The sequence below is a fragment of the Anomaloglossus baeobatrachus genome, chromosome 5 (genome assembly GCF_048569485.1).
Source record: "Anomaloglossus baeobatrachus isolate aAnoBae1 chromosome 5, aAnoBae1.hap1, whole genome shotgun sequence".
Classification (NCBI taxonomy): Eukaryota; Metazoa; Chordata; class Amphibia; order Anura; family Aromobatidae; genus Anomaloglossus; species Anomaloglossus baeobatrachus.
Genome location: NC_134357.1, coordinates 111383713 through 111401820, shown reverse-complemented (window position 1 = coordinate 111401820; position 18108 = coordinate 111383713). Strand labels below are relative to the sequence as shown.

Genomic DNA, 18108 nt, shown 5'->3' with positions numbered 1-18108 from the left:
GGGCAATTACTGTACATAATGAACCTGTCGCTCTATACTCATCACTATATTTTACTAGTTTATACAACCTACATCCTTGTGTAGTTCTAGCAAAAAGGAACAGCTGCCTGTCAGCTATATTACTATCAAGTATTAAAGTGAATTTTGATTACATCTTCATAGTAAACTAGCTGAAGTACCCGGGCGTTGCCCAGGATAGTAACTAGTAAGTGTCTGTCTCTCCCCCTTTCTCCGTGTCTCTCCAATTCTCTGTGTCTCTGTCTGTCTGTGTGTCTGTCTTTTTCTGTCTCTCTCTATCCGTCTCCCCACCGACATCATATTACCTCACACATAAGCTTCTTATACTAACCGTTTATTTTGCTCCTATAGCAACCACTGACAGTTGCTATTAATAGCCTCTAGCTCCCACCTCCATTCAGTTTAATGGAGACTTTTTTAGAGAGTAACTGTAAAGCGCGGGGTTAAATTTTCCTGTCATAACATAGTCTATGACGTTCCCTGAGTCACATGGGGCGTCTGTGCAAAATTTCGTGATTGTAAATGCGATGGTGCGGATTCCTTTAGCGGACATATATACACACACACACACAGCTTTATATATTAGATATCTCACCCTTTTGTGGTATTTTTTTAATTTATTAATATGGGCATACAGGTGAATTAAACATACAGGTATGTCTCCTGGATGAGAGGTTGTTTATCAAAAATAATCTTTTATATCTTTCAGGCTATGGGGTGTTTGCTGCCCTGAAGATGAGCCGCCTCCGGGCCTTCATTATACAGAATTCCGCCTCCTCCCTGTGACGTCAGGTGCGGTGCTTGAAATCCCGCGCCTGCGCATTCTGCCTGCCGTCTCTCCCCTGCACTGTGAAGCAGCAGTGATTCCCTGGCGCCTGCACACAGCAAAATTGAAGCCTGAGCACACAGAAGGGCAGAACAGTGCAGGGAAAGACAGCAGGAAAGAATGCACAGGCGGGGGATTTCTGGCCACACACCTGACGTCACAAGGCCACCAGGGAAGAGCAGGGCAGGAGGAATCCTATATAATGAAGACCGAAGGCCGGCTTATATTCCAGGCAGCGCACGCCCCATAGCCAGGAAGATAGAAGATATAAAAGGATTTTTTCCAAACGACTCTTCATCCAGGAGTCATACAGGTATGGCTAGTTTCACCTTTATGCCACCTATATCCCACAATTAATAATTACAAATAAATAATGGAAAAGGGTGACAGATTACCTTTAAGCCAATTATTAGCATTGTATAACTCCTATTTTAGAGAAGCAATACCATTGCAGGTTATGAACAATGACTGACAAGAAACAATCATTGTTTGGGATTAGTCAGGGCACAGTCTCAATACCCAATAGGCCACCAAAAAAAACCCACCAATTTGGGCTGCATTACTTCACCCACAGAAAAACCTCAATACTTTAGGAAAATCCCAACATTTTTTAAACAGACTTTAAAGTAATTGGATACGCTAAGTGATGGTAAGTGAGAGTAACGGCTGAGAACTAACATTTAGGAAGATGCCATAAAAGCTCTGCGGTGCTCGGCCCAGTGTCAGATTCATCCTATCTGCAGTCTCCATCTCCGCTAGGAAAAGGGATCTAACAAGTATCCATAAACCAGAAAAGTGCCTCCTCCATATTACTAACCTTGTCCAATAAATAAGTACAACCCGGCAATAAAACACAATTCAGAGAAACTCAATTACTAAAGAAAATCAGTAAATCTAAACTGGGGAAATTAACTCAATAGAAGCTGCCAGAGCCGAACATGGAGGATTATGGATGGCAGAACAAGCGCATAATCACCATGATCAAGGAAAGGACGACTACTCCCCGCACAACCTAACCACATTAATGAGGGGGGGGCACCATGACTGATATCTCATCTGTTCTGGAAAATTAAATATACTGGAAAATTAAGATGTAATGGCTTGTGCCTTGCATTGCACTTAAATGAGGACCAGACTGATGCAGCGCTGTTTCTACAAGACAGAGAAAAACAACCCCTTTAAGACACTCTCCTATCTTGAACCACGTTTGCTTAAAAGTGAACCTGTCAGGTGCAATATGCACCCGAAACCACGAGCAGTTCTGGGTGCATATTTCTAATCCCTGCCTAACTGTCCCAGCTTATAATAGCATAGATAAAGGGATCATTAGAAAAGTATTCCTAAAAATACTATATAATATGCTAATGAGTGCAGGGGCTAGTCAAAAGGGCGTTAGTTCCTGCATTCATGCCCCTTCTTAGCATGGTAGCACACCCACAGGGGCACGCTAACATGCTATTCAATGCCCACTGCCAATGTCATCACCAGCGGTGACACGAGTACCTGTCTATTGCTGCAGCCTGAGACGCAGGGCACTGCACATGATCAGGTCACCGCACTTCCAGTCGTGCGCACTATAAAGCCGGGTGTACGCGTCCTGGCTTCAGATAAGTCTCTTGCGCATGACCGAAATTGCCAGGGACTTCTGATCATGCACAGTGCCCGGTGTCTGTGGCTGCAGCAACGGACAGGTATGGGACTACCTCTTGAAGCTCATCAAGAGAATACCAAGAGTGTGCAAAGCAGTAATCAAAGCAAAAGGTGGCTACTTTGAAGAACCTAGAATATAAGACATATCAGTTGTTTCACACTTTTTTGTTAAGTATTTCATTCCACACGTGTTAATTCATAGTTTTGATGCCTTCAATGTGAATCTACAATTTTCAGGGTCATGAAAATAAAGAAAAGTCTTTGAATGAGAAGGTGTGTCCAAACGTTTGCTCTGTCCTGTATGTTCTTTAGAAATACTCTTTCTAAAGATCTCCAGATGTATGCTGCTAGATACAGGGACAATTAGGCAGGGATTAGCAATATGCACTCAGAACTGCTGGTGGTTCTGGGTGCATATTGCCCCTGACAGGTTCCCTTTAAGTATCCAAAATATATGTACGGGTATGGTGTGGTGTAAATATTACTGATGGTAAATCTACCAGGAAAAATACACTTTCTGCAACCAGAACATACTGCAGATTTCCATCTCATAAAAGCACAATGTCAGCCGTGCAATAGTGACCATGTTCATACTGCAGGCTGATCACTAACTCTGCCGGGCTGGAATGTAAACATGGAAAAACAGGAACATACAGTTAGGTCCAGAAATATTTGGACAGTGACACAATTTTCGCGAGTTGGGCTCTGCATGCCACCACATTGGATTTGAAATGAAACCTCTACAACAGAATTCAAGTGCAGATTGTAACGTTTAATTTGAAGGTTTGAACAAAAATATCTGATAGAAATTGTAGGAATTGTACACATTTCTTTACAAACACTCCACATTTTAGGAGGTCAAAAGTAATTGGACAAATAAACCAAACCCCAAAAAAATATTTTTATTTTCAATATTTTGTTGCGAATCCTTTGGAGGCAATCACTGCCTTAAGTCTGGAACCCATGGACATCACCTCCTCCTTCTTAATGCTTTGCCAGGCTTTTACAGCCGCAGCCTTCAGGTCTTGCTTGTTTGTGGGTCTTTCCATCTTAAGTCTGGATTTGAGCAAGTGAAATGCATGCTCAATTGGGTTAAGATCTGGTGATTGACTTGGCCATTGCAGAATGTTCCACTTTTTTGCACTCATGAACTCCTGGGTAGCTTTGGCTGTATGCTTGGGGTCATTGTCCATCTGTACTATGAAGCGCCGTCCGATCAACTGTGCGGCATTTGGCTGAATCTGGGCTGAAAGTATATCCCGGTACACTTCAGAATTCATCCGGCTACTCTTGTCTGCTGTTATGTCATCAATAAACACAAGTGACCCAGTGCGATTGAAAGCCATGCATGCCCATGCCATCACGTTGCCTCCACCATGTTTTACAGAGGATGTGGTGTGCCTTGGATCATGTGCCGTTCCCTTTCTTCTCCAAACTTCTTTCTTCCCATCATTCTGGTACAGGTTGATCTTGGTCTCATCTGTCCATAGAATACTTTTCCAGAACTGAGCTGGCTTCATGAGGTGTTTTTCAGCAAATTTAACTCTGGCCTGTCTATTTTTGGAATTGATGAATGGTTTGCATCTAGATGTGAACCCTTTGTATTTACTTTCATGGAGTCTTCTCTTTACTGTTGACTTAGAGACAGATACACCTACTTCACTGAGAGTGTTCTGGACTTCAGTTGATGTTGTGAACGGGTTCTTCTTCACCAAAGAAAGTATGCGGCGATCATCCACCACTGTTGTCATCCGTGGACGCCCAGGCCTTTTTGAGTTCCCAAGCTCACCAGTCAATTCCTTTTTTTCTCAGAATGTACCCGACTGTTGATTTTGCTACTCCAAGCATGTCTGCTATCTCTCTGATGGATTTTTTCTTTTTTTCAGCCTCAGGATGTTCTGCTTCACCTCAATTGAGAGTTCCTTAGACCGCATGTTGTCTGGTCACAGCAACAGCTTCCAAATGCAAAAACAAACCCCTGTAATCAACCCCAGACCTTTTAACTACTTCATTGATTACAGGTTAACGAGGGAGACGCCTTCAGAGTTAATTGCAGCCCTTAGAGTCCCTTGTCCAATTACTTTTGGTCCCTTGAAAAAGAGGAGGCTATGCATTACAGAGCTATGATTCCTAAACCCTTTCTCTGATTTGGATGTGAAAACTCTCATATTGCAGCTGGGAGTGTGCACTTCCAGCCCATATTATATATATAATTGTATTTCTGAACATGTTTTTGTAAACAGCTAAAATAACAAAACTTGTGTCACTGTCCAAATATTTCTGGACCTAACTGTATATCCGACATACAGAGACTAGCATCATTTCTCCTGCAGCCAGACGGGTGCAAAGTGAGGAAGGCCTCTAGCCCCTCCATTAAAGCCATGTAAGAACAAAAAAACTGCAGTAAAGAATAAAGAACCTCTCTGGTCAGCCAATAATCACACATTGGTACACTCGTTCCCCATTATCAGCTCATCTAAATAGGCGGGTAACCACCCAGCGAAAGAGCAAAACTGGTGCAATGATTACACATGCATCATCATTACTGGCAGCACATTTCCCTATGGAAAGAGATGATGTGCTGCCAATAACATGACACTGTAGGGCAAGAGAATGATCAAATCAGCAATTATGTCCCCATCATTGTTTGTGGTTCCGTGTAAACAGGCCAGTAATTGCCCTCCGAACGGCTTCTTAATAGGTAGGCATTTAAAGGACAGCGCATCTAATCAGGTTATGAATACCGTGGGTAGCACGGTGGCTCAGTGGTTAGCACTGCGGTCTTGAGAGTCCGGGTAAAAGTCCCACAGAGGACAACATCTGCAAGGAGTTGGTATGTTCTCCCAGTGTTTGCGTGTGTCTTCTGGGTTCTCTATTTTCTTCCCACACTCCAGACTGATAGGGGATTTAGATTGTGAGCCCCAATGGGGACAGTGATGATCACATCTGTAAAGGGCAGTGGAATTAATATTGCTATGGAACGTCTACTGATCATTTCATCGTGTATAACACAATGGCATGGACACAATTCTTTTCTTAAAGACATGATATATTTATAAATTTGATGGAGGGGGGCTGATGATCCAGAGATTTATTGTTGCTGCCACATTTGGAGATGAAAATAATTTTTGCCTAATATTTGATAATGGCCTCATAAGTTTCATTTTTTTGGCTGCTGAGTCCCTTGTGAGACAGCAACTAAGTACCATAAGTAAGGAGAACAGGGCCTTATATTATGTGAGAATAAGTAATTAGACACAAGGAGTAATACTTACACCGGATTCAATGAGCTTATTGAGCACCACAAGGAGATCATCGAAAAATTCCAGGTTTATCAGATGAGCAAACCTGAAAGAACCACAAACCGTGTCACCGTTTTACTATCAAACAATATTCCTATAATATAAAGTATAAAAACCCTGACATCATTCATTAGAGGAAGAAACAAGAACAGAATCAGTCCGATTGTAGAAATAGTAGAATTTTCCTGTGTCCTGGAAAAGAGTTTTCCACCTTTGGTCCTCAAATTCCTCCAAATAATGTTCTAAATGAGCAATTTCTACCCTCCCATCAATATCTATATATCCTATAATTGGGATCATCCATTCTCTGGAACCAAGGGGACTTTATCTTATTAAATCAACGAATGCTTCTCTTTTAATACTAGACACACTGAGCCAAACTATTCTCTTTCACGAGAATACACTGAAGATCTGATGGACTCATTTGTCTGTATCCCCTGCAATAAATAACAGGCTTATTCAATAATATTGTATACACGAGTGTTACCTCACACCTGTAAGGTTACATAAAATGGGCAGGACTGCAACCCCACGTTGTCCTAAATGTCAAGTTTCTAAGGGTGGCTTTACACGCTACAATATCGCTAAAGCGATCTCATTGGAGTCACGGAATTTATGACGCACATCTGGCAGCTTTAGCGATGTCGTTGGGCGTGACACCTATGAGCGATTTTGAATCGTCGGAAAAACGTTCAAAATCGCTCATCGGTGACATGCCCCCCTATTCCCAATTATCGTTGCTGCTGCAGTAACAATGTTGATTGTCATTCCTGCGGCAGCACACATCGCTATGTGTGACGCCGCTGGAACGACAAACATCTCCTTACCTGCGTCCACCGGAAAAGGAGGAAGGAGGTGGGTGGCATGTTCCGGCCGCTCATCTCCTCCCCTCCTTTACTATTGGGTGGCGGTTCAGTGACGCTCCTGTGACGCTGAACAAACCACCCCCTTAGAAAGGAGGCGGTTCACCGATCACAGCGATGTTGCTGCACAGGTATGTGCGTGTGGCGCTGCCGTAGCGATAATGTTCGCTACGGCAGCGATCACCACATATCGTGCCACCGACGGGGGCGGGTGCTATCGCACGCGACATCGCTAGCCGATGCTAGCGATGTCGCAGCATGTAAAGCCCGCCTTTGGCATAGGGTCCCATTATTTTTGGACTATCTACTATACTGCATCCTCCAATTTCTAGAGATCCTCCAGCCTGTCTATTTGGGACACCTGATGAGGAAGAGTGGTCCCACTATCCAAAAATCTTCCTTAAGGAATCACAATTTTTAGCTTAGAAAAAAATAGCTTTAAAGTGCAAGGAAAGACGGTCACCTACACTTCAAGCACGGATAAGACTTGTAAATCCTGTTAGTATGAAACATTGAAATTATATCCATAGAAAAAACCCTGAGAAATTTTAACAAGTTTGGGGCCAGTGGTGTGTCTCTGACCATGCGTTCCTCTCATGAACCGGTGGGCTCCATCCTCGATTTGACGGGATAACCATTCATGCTGTAACGCACATCGTTTTCTTATTTTGTTCATTCTAATCTGATTGAATATCTTAACTTTGTTGTATGTAATAAGACAATAAAGTGCTTAAAAAAGGTTTTTGCAAGAAGAAAGTTAATTTTAAGATCAATACTTCTTGGAATAATCATAATTTCCACAATTTGAGGCATTAAAAAAAAAGTTCCTGTGCTGAGATAATCTTATGTATGTACCCCTGCTATGTACTGTTTAATGGCTGTGTCTGACCGTGCAGGGACATAGTCTGATCATACCACATCTGCTGGGCAGAGAAGAGAAAGAAAGAAAGAAAGAAAGAAAGAAAGAAAGAAAGAAAGAAAAAGAAGGAAAGAAAGAAAGAAAGAAAAAGAAAGAAAGAAAGAAAAAGAAAGAAAGAAAGAAAGGAGAAAGAAAGAAAAAGAAAGAAAGAAAAAAAAAAAAAGTACACATACATTACACTAAAAGATGACAGCTGATTCTTTTTGGAGGTAAAACATTTCCTTGCCTATTTTATAAAAAATATTCTACCCCAAAGAAATAATTATTTGCGATCCTCATCCTGTAATGTCATTACTTCCTCTCCTGCACGGGAGATGTGTCCCCGTACGGTCAGACACAGCCATTACACAGTACATAGCAGGGGCACATTTAATACATTATCTTGTAATTGGAACTTTTTTTTTTTTTCTTTATAAAGAAGGGAATTTTGTTTACTTACCGTAAATTCCTTTTCTTCTAGCTCCTATTGGGAGACCCAGACAATTGGGGTGTATAGCTTCTGCCTCTGGAGGCCACACAAAGTATTACACTTTAAAAGTGTAACCGCTCCCCTCTGCCAATACACCCTCCCGTGCATCACGGGCTCCTCAGTTTTGGTGCAAAAGCAGGAAGGAGGAAACTTATAAATTGGTCTAAGGTAAATTCAATCCGAAGGATGTTCGGAGAACTGAAAACCATGAACCAAAAGAACAATTCAACATGAACAACATGTGTACACAAAAGAACAACCAGCCCGAAGGGAACGGGCCGGTGCTGGGTCTCCCAATAGGAGCTAGAAGAAAAGGAATTTACGGTAAGTAAACAAAATTCCCTTCTTTGTCGCTCCATTGGGAGACCCAGACAATTGGGACGTCCAAGAGCAGTCCCTGGGTGGGTAAAAGAATACCTCGATAAAAAGAGCCGAAACGACCCCCTCTTACAGGTGGGCAACCGCCGCCTGAAGGACTCGCCTACCTAGACTGGCGTCTGCCGAAGCATAGGTATGCACCTGATAGTGTTTCGTGAAAGTGTGCAGACTAGACCAGGTAGCTGCCTGACACCTGCTGAGCCGTAGCCCGGTGCCGCAATGCCCAGGACGCACCCACGGCTCTGGTAGAATGGGCTTTCAGCCCTGAAGGAAGCGGAAGCCCAGAACGGCAGGTTTCAAGAATCGGTTCCTTGATCCACCGAGCCAAGGTTGACTTGGAAGCCTGCGAACCCTTACGCTGGCCAGCGACAAGGACAAAGAGCGCATCTGAACGGCGCAGGGGCGCCGTGCGAGACACGTAGAACCGGAGTGCTCTCACTAGATCTAATGAGTGCAAATCCTTTTCACATTGGTGAATTGGATTAGGGCAAAATGAAGGTAAGGAGATATCCTGATTGAGATGAAAAGGAGATACCACCTTAGGGAGAAATTCCTGGACAGGACGCAGAACCACCTTATCCTGGTGAAAAACCAGGAAGGGGGCTTTGCATGACAGCGCTGCAAGCTCCGACACTCTTCGGAGTGATGTAACTGCCACTAGAAATGCCACCTTCTGCGAAAGACGTGATAAAGAGACATCCCGCAGCGGCTCGAAAGGTGGTTTCTGAAGAGCCGTTAGCACCCTGTTAAGGTCCCAGGGTTCCAGCGGATGCTTGTAAGGTGGGACTATGTGGCAAACTCCCTGCAGGAACGTGCGGACCTGCGGAAGCCTGGCCAGGCGCTTTTGAAAAAATACGGAGAGCGCCGATACTTGTCCCTTGAGAGAGCCGAGTGACAAACCCTTGTCCATTCCGGATTGAAGGAATGAAAGAAAAGTGGGTAAGGCAAACGGCCAGGGAGTAAAACCATTATCAGAGCACCAGGATAAGAAGATCCGCCAAGACCTGTAATAGATCTTGGCGGACGTTGGTTTCCTGGCCTGTCTCATAGTGGCAATGACATCCTGAGATAACCCTGAAGACGCTAGGAGCCAGGACTCAATGGCCACACAGTCAGGTTGAGGGTCACAGAATTCAGATGGAAAAACGGCCCTTGTGACAGCAAGTCTGGGCGGTCTGGAAGCGCCCACGGTTGACCCACCGTGAGATGCCACAGATCCGGGTACCACGACCGCCTCGGCCAATCTGGAGCGACGAGAATGGCGCGACGACAGTCGGACCTGATCTTGCGTAACACTCTGGGCAGCATCGCCAGAGGAGGAAATACATAAGGCAGTCAAAACTGCGACCAATCCTGAACTAATGCGTCCGCCGCCAGAGCTCTGTGATCTTGAGACCGGGCCATGAATGCCGGGACTTTGTTGTTGTGCCGTGACGCCATGAGATCGACGTCCGGCGTTCCCCAGCGGCGACAGATCTCTCGAAACACGTCTGGGTGAAGAGACCATTCCCCCGCGTCCATGCCCTGACTGAGAAAATCTGCTTCCCAGTTTTCTACGCCCGGGATGTGAACTGTGGAGATCGTGGAGGCTGTGGCTTCCACCCACTGCAGAATCCGCCTGACTTCCTGGAAGGCATGACGACTGCACGTGCCGCCCTGGTGGTTGATGTATGCGACGGCAGTGGCGTTGTCCGACTGTATACGGATCTGTCTGCCCTCCAGCCACCGATGGAAAGCCAATAGGGCTAGATACACTGCCTTTATCTCCAGAACATTGATCTGAAGGGAAGACTCTACCGGAGTCCAGGTTCCCTGAGCCCTGTGGTGGAGGAAAACCGCTCCCCACCCTGACAGGCTCGCGTCCGTGGTGACCACAGCCCAGGTTGGGGGTAGGAAGGATTTTCCTTGCGATAGAGAATTGGGAAGGAGCCACCACTGAAGAGACGTCTTGGTTGCAAGGGAAAGAGACGTTCCTGTCGAGGGAAGTCGACCTCCTGTCCTATTTGCGGAGAATGTCCCATTGGAGTGGCCGCAGATGGAATTGCTCGAACGGCACTGCCTCCATCGCTGCCACCATCTTCCCCAGGAAGTGCATGAGGCGCCTCAAGGGGTGTGACTGACCCCGAAGAAGAGATTGCACCCCTGCCTGCAGAGAAAGCTGTTTGTCCAGCGGTAGCTTGACTACCGCTGACTGTGTATGAAACTCCATCCCGAGGTAAGTCAGTGATTGGGTCGGTGTCAACTTGGATTTTGGGAAGTTGATGATCCACCCGAACTGCTGGAGAGTCGCCAGAGCGACGGTAAGGCTGTGTTGACACGCCACCCGAGAAGGTGCCCTGACTAGCAGATCGTCTAAGTAGGGAATCACCGAGTGGCCCTGAGAGTGTAGGACCGCCACAACGGATGCCATGACTTTGGTGAACACCCGTGGGGCTGTCGCCAGGCCGAAAGGCAATGCCACGAACTGAAGGTGTTCGTCCCTGATGGCGAAACGCAAGAAGCGTTGATGTTCGGGTGCGATGGGCACATGGAGATAAGCATCCTTGATGTCGATCGATGCTAGGAAGTCTCCTTGTGACATCGAGGCGATGACCGAGCGGAGAGATTCCATCCGAAACCGTCTGGTGCTCACATGTCTGTTGAGTAGTTTGAGGTCCAGAACGGGACAGAATGATCCGTCCTTCTTTGGCACCACAAACAAGTTGGAGTAAAAGCCGCGACCATGTTCCTGAGGGGGAACGGGGATCACAACTCCTTCTGTCTTCAGAGCGTCCACTGCCTGAAAAAGTGCGTCGGCCCGAGCGGGGGCGGAGAGGTTCTGAAGAAACGCGTCGGAGGACGAGAGCTGAACTCTATCCTGTAACCGTGAGACAGAATGTCTCTCACCCATCGGTCTTGAACATGTGGCCACCAGGCGCCGCAAAAGCGGGAGAGCCTACCACCGACCGAGGATGCGGTTCGGGGATGCCGAGAGTCATGAGGAGGCCGCCTTGGAGGCAGTGCCACCGGCGGCTTTTTGGGGGCGTGACTTAGACCGCCACGCATAGGAGTTCCTCTGGCCCTTCTCCGGCCTGCCGGACGAAGAGGATTGGGACTTGGCGGAGGGACGAAAAGACCGAAACCTCGATTGTATTTTCCGTTGCTGAGGTCTCTTAGGTTTGGACTGGGGTAAGAAGGAGTCCTTTCCCTTGGATTCCTTAATAATCTCATCCAATCGGTCGCCAGAAAACGGCAAACCGGTTAAAACCTCTTGGAGGCCGAGTCTGCCTTCCATTCGCGCAGCCACATGGCCCTGCGGACTGCCACAGAATTAGCGGATGCCACCGCTGTACGGCTAGCAGAGTCTAGGACTGCGTTCATGGCGTAGGAAGAAAAAGCTGACGCTTGAGAAGTCAAAGACGCAACCTGCGGAGCAGAATTACGTGTGACCGCATTAATCTCAGCCAGACAAGCTGAGATAGCTTGGAGTGCCCACACGGCTGCAAAGGCCGGGGCAAAAGACGCGCCCGTGGCTTCATAAATGGATTTCCCCAGGAGCTCTATCTGCCTGTCAGTGGCATCTTTTAGCGATGAGCCATCTGCAACCGATACCACAGATCTAGCCGCCAATCTAGAGACTGGAGGATCCACCTTGGGACATTGAGCCCAACCCTTAACTACGTCAGAGGGGAAGGGGTAACGTGTGTCAGTAAGGCGCTTAGTAAAGCACTTGTCCGGAACCGCTCTGGGCTTCTGGACAGCATCTCTGAAGTTAGAGTGATCGAAAAACGCACTCCGTGTACGTTTGGGGAACCAAAACTGGTGTTTCTCCTGCTGAGAAGCCGACTCCTCTACAGGTGGAGGCGGGGGAGATAGATCTAACACCTGGTTGATGGACGAGATAAGATCATTTACTAAGGCGTCCCCTTCAGGTGTATCAAGATTGAGGGCAACGTCAGGGTCAGAGCCCTGAGCTGCGACGTCCGCCTCGTCCTCCAGAGAGTCCTCAAGCTGGGAACCCGAGCAGCGTGAAGAAGTCGGGGAAGATTCCCAGCGAGCCCGCTTAGCCGGTCTGGGACTGTGGTCCGGGCAGGAGTCCTCCACGTGAGACCTAGGGCCCTTGTGAAAGTGACTCAGAGTTTCTCAGCAAAAGCGGCAAACTCTGTCCCTGCCGCCTGGACAGGGGGAGCAGGGGGGTCTACCTGAGCCGAGGGGCCCACTAGTGACCGAGGCTCCGGCTGAGCAAGCGAAACAGGGGTCGAGCATTGCTCACAGTGAGGGTAGGTGGAACCCGCAGGTAACATAGCCCCACAAGAGGTACAGGTCGCAAAAAAACCCTGTGCCTTAGCACCTTTGCTCCTTGTGGACGACATGCTGTTGTCTCCTAGGAGAGTGATCACTGAGGGTATATGGGAAAGGGTATATAGCCCGACCGAACAGAAATATATATATAGAATACGTATCTATTCCGGCACCCTAGGGGGACCAGCACCGGGTGACCGGTGTGGCTTACCGACTGCTAAAAAGCGGAATGTGTGTCCTCCAGATTCCCTGCCTTAGGTCTCCCAGAGCTGCAGAGCTCTTCCCTGATAATCCTCCACCGGCAAAATGCCAAAAAAATGGCTGCCGGAGCTCTCAGGGGAGGAGTGGAGCCGTGGGCGGCGCTAGGAAAGTGCGGGAATCTGGGGTCCCCACAATGATCAGTGAGGGGGGAGGAGGAAACATACAGGATGCTCCGGCCCTCACATCCGACATCAGGTCGGCAGTCCCGCCCTTACCCCTGACAGGAAGGCCCGGGGGCGGGATTTTTGCTACTAGGCCGCGATTAAGCCGGGGACTAAATTTAAGACCGCGGCCGACAAGCAGGCGCGGTCGGCGCGGAAGTCCGCCGGTCCTCACAAATCAGCAGCTGCTGCAGCGTCCGGGAAGAAGGCTCTCCATGCACAGTCCCCATGGGGACACAGAGTACCTTAGAGATGCAGGGCCCGGTCCCTGAGGATGAATAGACTCCTGTCCGGCAGATTCCCACAGGGGCTGCGGAGGGAGCACGGTCCCAGTAAATGGATGACCGGTCAGTATCCCACTTCTCCCAGAGCCGCTAAGGGATGGTGAAGGAAACAGCATGAGGCTCCGGCCTTTGTACCCGCAATGGGTACCTCAAACTTAACAGCACCGCCGACGTAGTGGGGTGAGAAGGGAACATGCCGGGGGCCCCTCTTTTCTTCCAACCGATATAACTAATATGAGAATGCATGAGTGGATGTGTGCCTCCTTCCACACAAAGCATAAAACTGAGGAGCCCGTGATGCACGGGAGGGTGTATAGGCAGAGGGGAGGGGTTACACTTTTTAAAGTGTAATACTTTGTGTGGCCTCCGGAGGCAGAAGCTATACACCCCAATTGTCTGGGTCTCCCAATGGAGCGACAAAGAAAACACATCCAATTGTAGAAATTGTTATAAGATCTAATGATTAAAATTAATTTTGTTCATGGGTAAAACCCCTTTAAGTTATTTACTTTGTAACCAGAGTCAATCTTCATTGTAGGATTTCTGCCTCATAAATGTTCATCGGTGTATATATTTTTTAATAATTTATATTATACAAAGTATGTTGTCTATTAGCATCTCAGATGGATCATTGCCATATTGTACATTTGTATGTTTTTTTTGTCCTTTTTCTCCTTTAATAAAGAGTTAAAAAAAAGCATATACATGTCCTCAGATGCTTGTATACTTGTTTATAATAAAAAAAGAAGGGAATTTTGTTTACTTACCGTAAATTCCTTTTCTTCTAGCTCCAATTGGGAGACCCAGACAATTGGGTGTATAGCTACTGCCTCCGGAGGCCACACAAAATACTACACTTAAAAGTGTAAGGCCCCTCCCCTTCTGGCTATACACCCCCCCGTGGGATCACGGGCTCCTCAGTTTTAGTGCAAAAGCAAGAAGGAGGAAAGCCAATAACTGTTTTAAATACAAATTCAACCCGAGAAACAACCTCGGAGAACTGAACTGTTCAACATGAACAACATGTGCACCCGAAAAAAACAAATTTCATAAGAAAAACAGGGCGGGTGCTGGGTCTCCCAATTGGAGCTAGAAGAAAAGGAATTTACGGTAAGTAAACAAAATTCCCTTCTTCTTTGTCGCTCCTAATTGGGAGACCCAGACAATTGGGACGTCCAAAAGCAGTCCCTGGGTGGGTAAAGAAGGGAATTTTGTTACTTACCGTAAATTCCTTTTCTTCTAGCTCCTATTGGGAGACCCAGACGATTGGGTGTATAGCACTGCCTCCGGAGGCCACACAAAGCAATTACACTAAAAAGTGTAAGGCCCCTCCCCTTCTGGCTATACACCCCCAGTGGGATCACTGGCTCACCAGTTTTAGTGCAAAAGCAAGAAGGAGGAAAGCCAAGAACTGGTTTAAACAAATTCACTCCGAAGTAACGTCGGAGAACTGAAAACCGTTCAACATGAACAACATGTGTACCCGAAAAACAACCAAAAATCCCGAAGGACAACAGGGCGGGTGCTGGGTCTCCCAATATGAGCTAGAAGAAAAGGAATTTACGGTAAGTAACAAAATTCCCTTCTTCTTCGGCGCTCCATTGGGAGACCCAGACGATTGGGACGTCCAAAAGCTGTCCCTGGGTGGGTAAAGAATACCTCATGCTAGAGCTGCAAGACAGCCCTCCCCTATAGGGAGGCAACTGCCGCCTGCAGGACTCTTCTACCTAGGCTGGCGTCCGCCGAAGCATAGGTATGCACCTGATAATGTTTGGTGAAAGTGTGCAGACTCGACCAGGTAGCTGCCTGGCACACCTGTTGAGCCGTAGCCTGGTGTCGCAATGCCCAGGACGCACCCACGGCTCTGGTAGAATGGGCCTTCAGCCCTGATGGAACCGGAAGCCCAGCAGAACGGTAGGCTTCAAGAATTGGTTCTTTGATCCATCGAGCCAGGGTGGCCTTAGAAGCCTGCGACCCTTTGCGCTTACCAGCGACAAGGACAAAGAGTGCATCCGAACGGTGCAAGGGCGCCGTGCGGGAAATGTAGATTCTGAGTGCTCTCACCAGATCCAACAAATGTAAATCCTTCTCATACCGATGAACTGCATGAGGACAAAACGAAGGCAAAGAGATATCCTGATTAAGATGAAAAGAGGATACCACCTTCGGGAGAAACTCCTGAATGGGGCGCAGCACTACCTTGTCCTGGTGGAAGACCAGGAAGGGAGCCTTGGATGATAGCGCTGCCAGCTCAGACACTCTCCGAAGAGATGTGATCGCTACCAGAAAAGCCACTTTCTGTGATAGTCTAGAAAGTGAAACCTCTCTGAGGCTCGAAGGGCGGCTTCTGGAGGGCAACTAGTACCCTGTTCAGATCCCATGGATCTAACGGCCGCTTGTACGGGGGTACGATATGGCAAACCCCCTGTAGGAACGTGCGCACCTTAGGAAGGCGTGCCAAACGCCTCTGAAAAAAGACGGATAGCGCCGAGACCTGACCTTTAAGGGAGCCGAGCGACAAACCTTTTTCTAACCCAGATTGCAGGAAAGAAAGAAAGGTAGGCAATGCAAATGGCCAGGGGGACACTCCCTGAGCAGAGCACCAGGATAAGAATATCCTCCACGTTCTGTGGTAGATCTTAGCGGACGTGGGCTTCCCAGCCTGTCTCATGGTGGCAACGACCCCTTGGGATAATCCTGAAGACGCTAGGATCCAGGACTCAATGGCCATACAGTCAGGTTCAGGGCCGCAGAATTCCGATGGAAAAACGGCCCTTGGGACAGTAAGTCTGGTCGGTCTGGTAGTGCCCACGGTTGGCCGACCGTGAGCTGCCACAGATCCGGATACCACGCCCTCCTCGGCCAGTCTGGGGCGACGAGTATGACGCGGCTGCAATCGGATCTGATCTTGCGTAGCACTCTGGGCAAGAGTGCCAGAGGTGGAAACACATAAGGGAGCCGGAACTGCGACCAATCTTGCACTAGGGCGTCTGCCGCCAGCGCTCTTTGATCGCGAGACCGTGCCATGAAGGTTGGGACCTTGTTGTTGTGCCGGGACGCCATGAGGTCGACCCCGGCCTTCCCCATCGGCGACAGATTTCCTGAAACACGTCTGGGTGACGGGACCATTCCCCTGCGTCCATGCCCTGGCGACTGAGGAAGCCTGCTTCCCAGTTTTCTACGCCGGGGATGTGAACTGCGGATATGGTGGAGGCCGTGGCTTCCACCCACATCAGAATCCGCCGGACTTCCTGGAAGGCTTGCCGACTGCGTGTCCCCCCTTGGTGGTTGATGTATGCCACCGCTGTGGAGTTGTCCGACTGAATTCGGATCTGCCTTCCTTCCAGCCACTGCTGGAAGGCTAGTAGGGCAAGATACACTGCTCTGATTTCCAGAACATTGATCTGAAGGGTGGACTCCTGCTGAGTCCACGTACCCTGAGCCCTGTGGTGGAGAAAAACTGCTCCCCACCCTGACAGACTCGCGTCTGTCGTGACCACCGCCCAAGACGGTGGTAGGAAGGATCTTCCCTGTGATAATGAGGTGGGAAGAAGCCACCACTGCAGAGAGTCCTTGGCCGTCTGGGAAAGGGAGACTTTCCTGTCCAGGGATTTTGACTTCCCGTCCCATTGGCGGAGAATGTCCCATTGAAGTGGGCGCAGATGAAACTGCGCAAACGGAACCGCCTCCATTGCCGCCACCATCTTCCCGAGGAAGTGCATGAGGCGTCTTAAGGAGTGCGACTGACTTTGAAGGAGAGCCTGCACCCCAGTCTGTAGAGACCGCTGCTTGTCCAGCGGAAGCTTCACTATCGCTGAGAGAGTATGAAACTCCATGCCAAGATACGTTAGTGATTGGGTCGGTGACAGATTTGACTTTGAGAAGTTGATGATCCACCCGAACGTCTGGAGAGTCTCCAGTGCAACCGTCAAGCTGAGTTGGCATGCCTCTTGAGAGGGTGCCTTGACCAGTAGATCGTCCAAGTAAGGGATCACAGAGTGTCCCTGAGAGTGCAAGACTGCTACCACTGCCGCCATGATCTTGGTGAACACCCGTGGGGCTGTCGCCAGACCAAATGGCAGAGCTACGAACTGAAGATGGTCGTCTCCTATCACGAAGCGTAGAAAGCGTTGGTGCTCTGTAGCAATCGGCACGTGGAGATAAGCATCCTTGATGTCTATTGATGCTAGGAAATCTCCTTGAGACATTGAGGCAATGACTGAGCGGAGGGATTCCATCCGGAACCGCCTGGCGTTCACATGCTTGTTGAGCAGTTTTAGGTCCAGAACAGGACGGAATGAGCCGTCCTTTTTTGGCACCACAAAGAGATTGGAGTAAAAACCTTGACCTCGTTCCTGAAGAGGAACAGGGACCACCACTCCTTCTGCTCTTAGAGAATTCACCGCCTGCAGAAGGGCATCTGCTCGGTCGGGATGTGGGGAAGTTCTGAAGAACCGAGGCGGAGGACGAGAACTGAACTCTATCCTGTACCCGTGAGACAAAATGTCTGTTACCCACCGGTCTTTGACCTGTGGCAGCCAAATGTCGCAAAAGCGGGAGAGCCTGCCACCGACCGAGGATGCGGAGGGAGGCGGCCGAAAGTCATGAGGCAGCCGCCTTGGAAGCGGTACCTCCGGTTGCTTTCTTGGGGCGTGAGTGAGCCCGCCAGGAATCAGAGCTCCTTTGCTCTTTCTGA

The 18108-nt window shown here is 48.4% G+C and overlaps 1 protein-coding gene across 1 annotated transcript in view; it reads right to left on the bottom strand.

The window, feature by feature from the left end:
• Positions 1-18108, bottom strand: part of NOC3L (NOC3 like DNA replication regulator) — a 196118-nt gene that overhangs the window by 64091 nt on the left and 113919 nt on the right. Inside the window, exon 14 of the mRNA XM_075348773.1 lies at positions 5770-5842. Coding sequence (XP_075204888.1) covers positions 5770-5842 — 73 coding nt within the window. The remainder of the gene's footprint in view (positions 1-5769; positions 5843-18108) is intronic.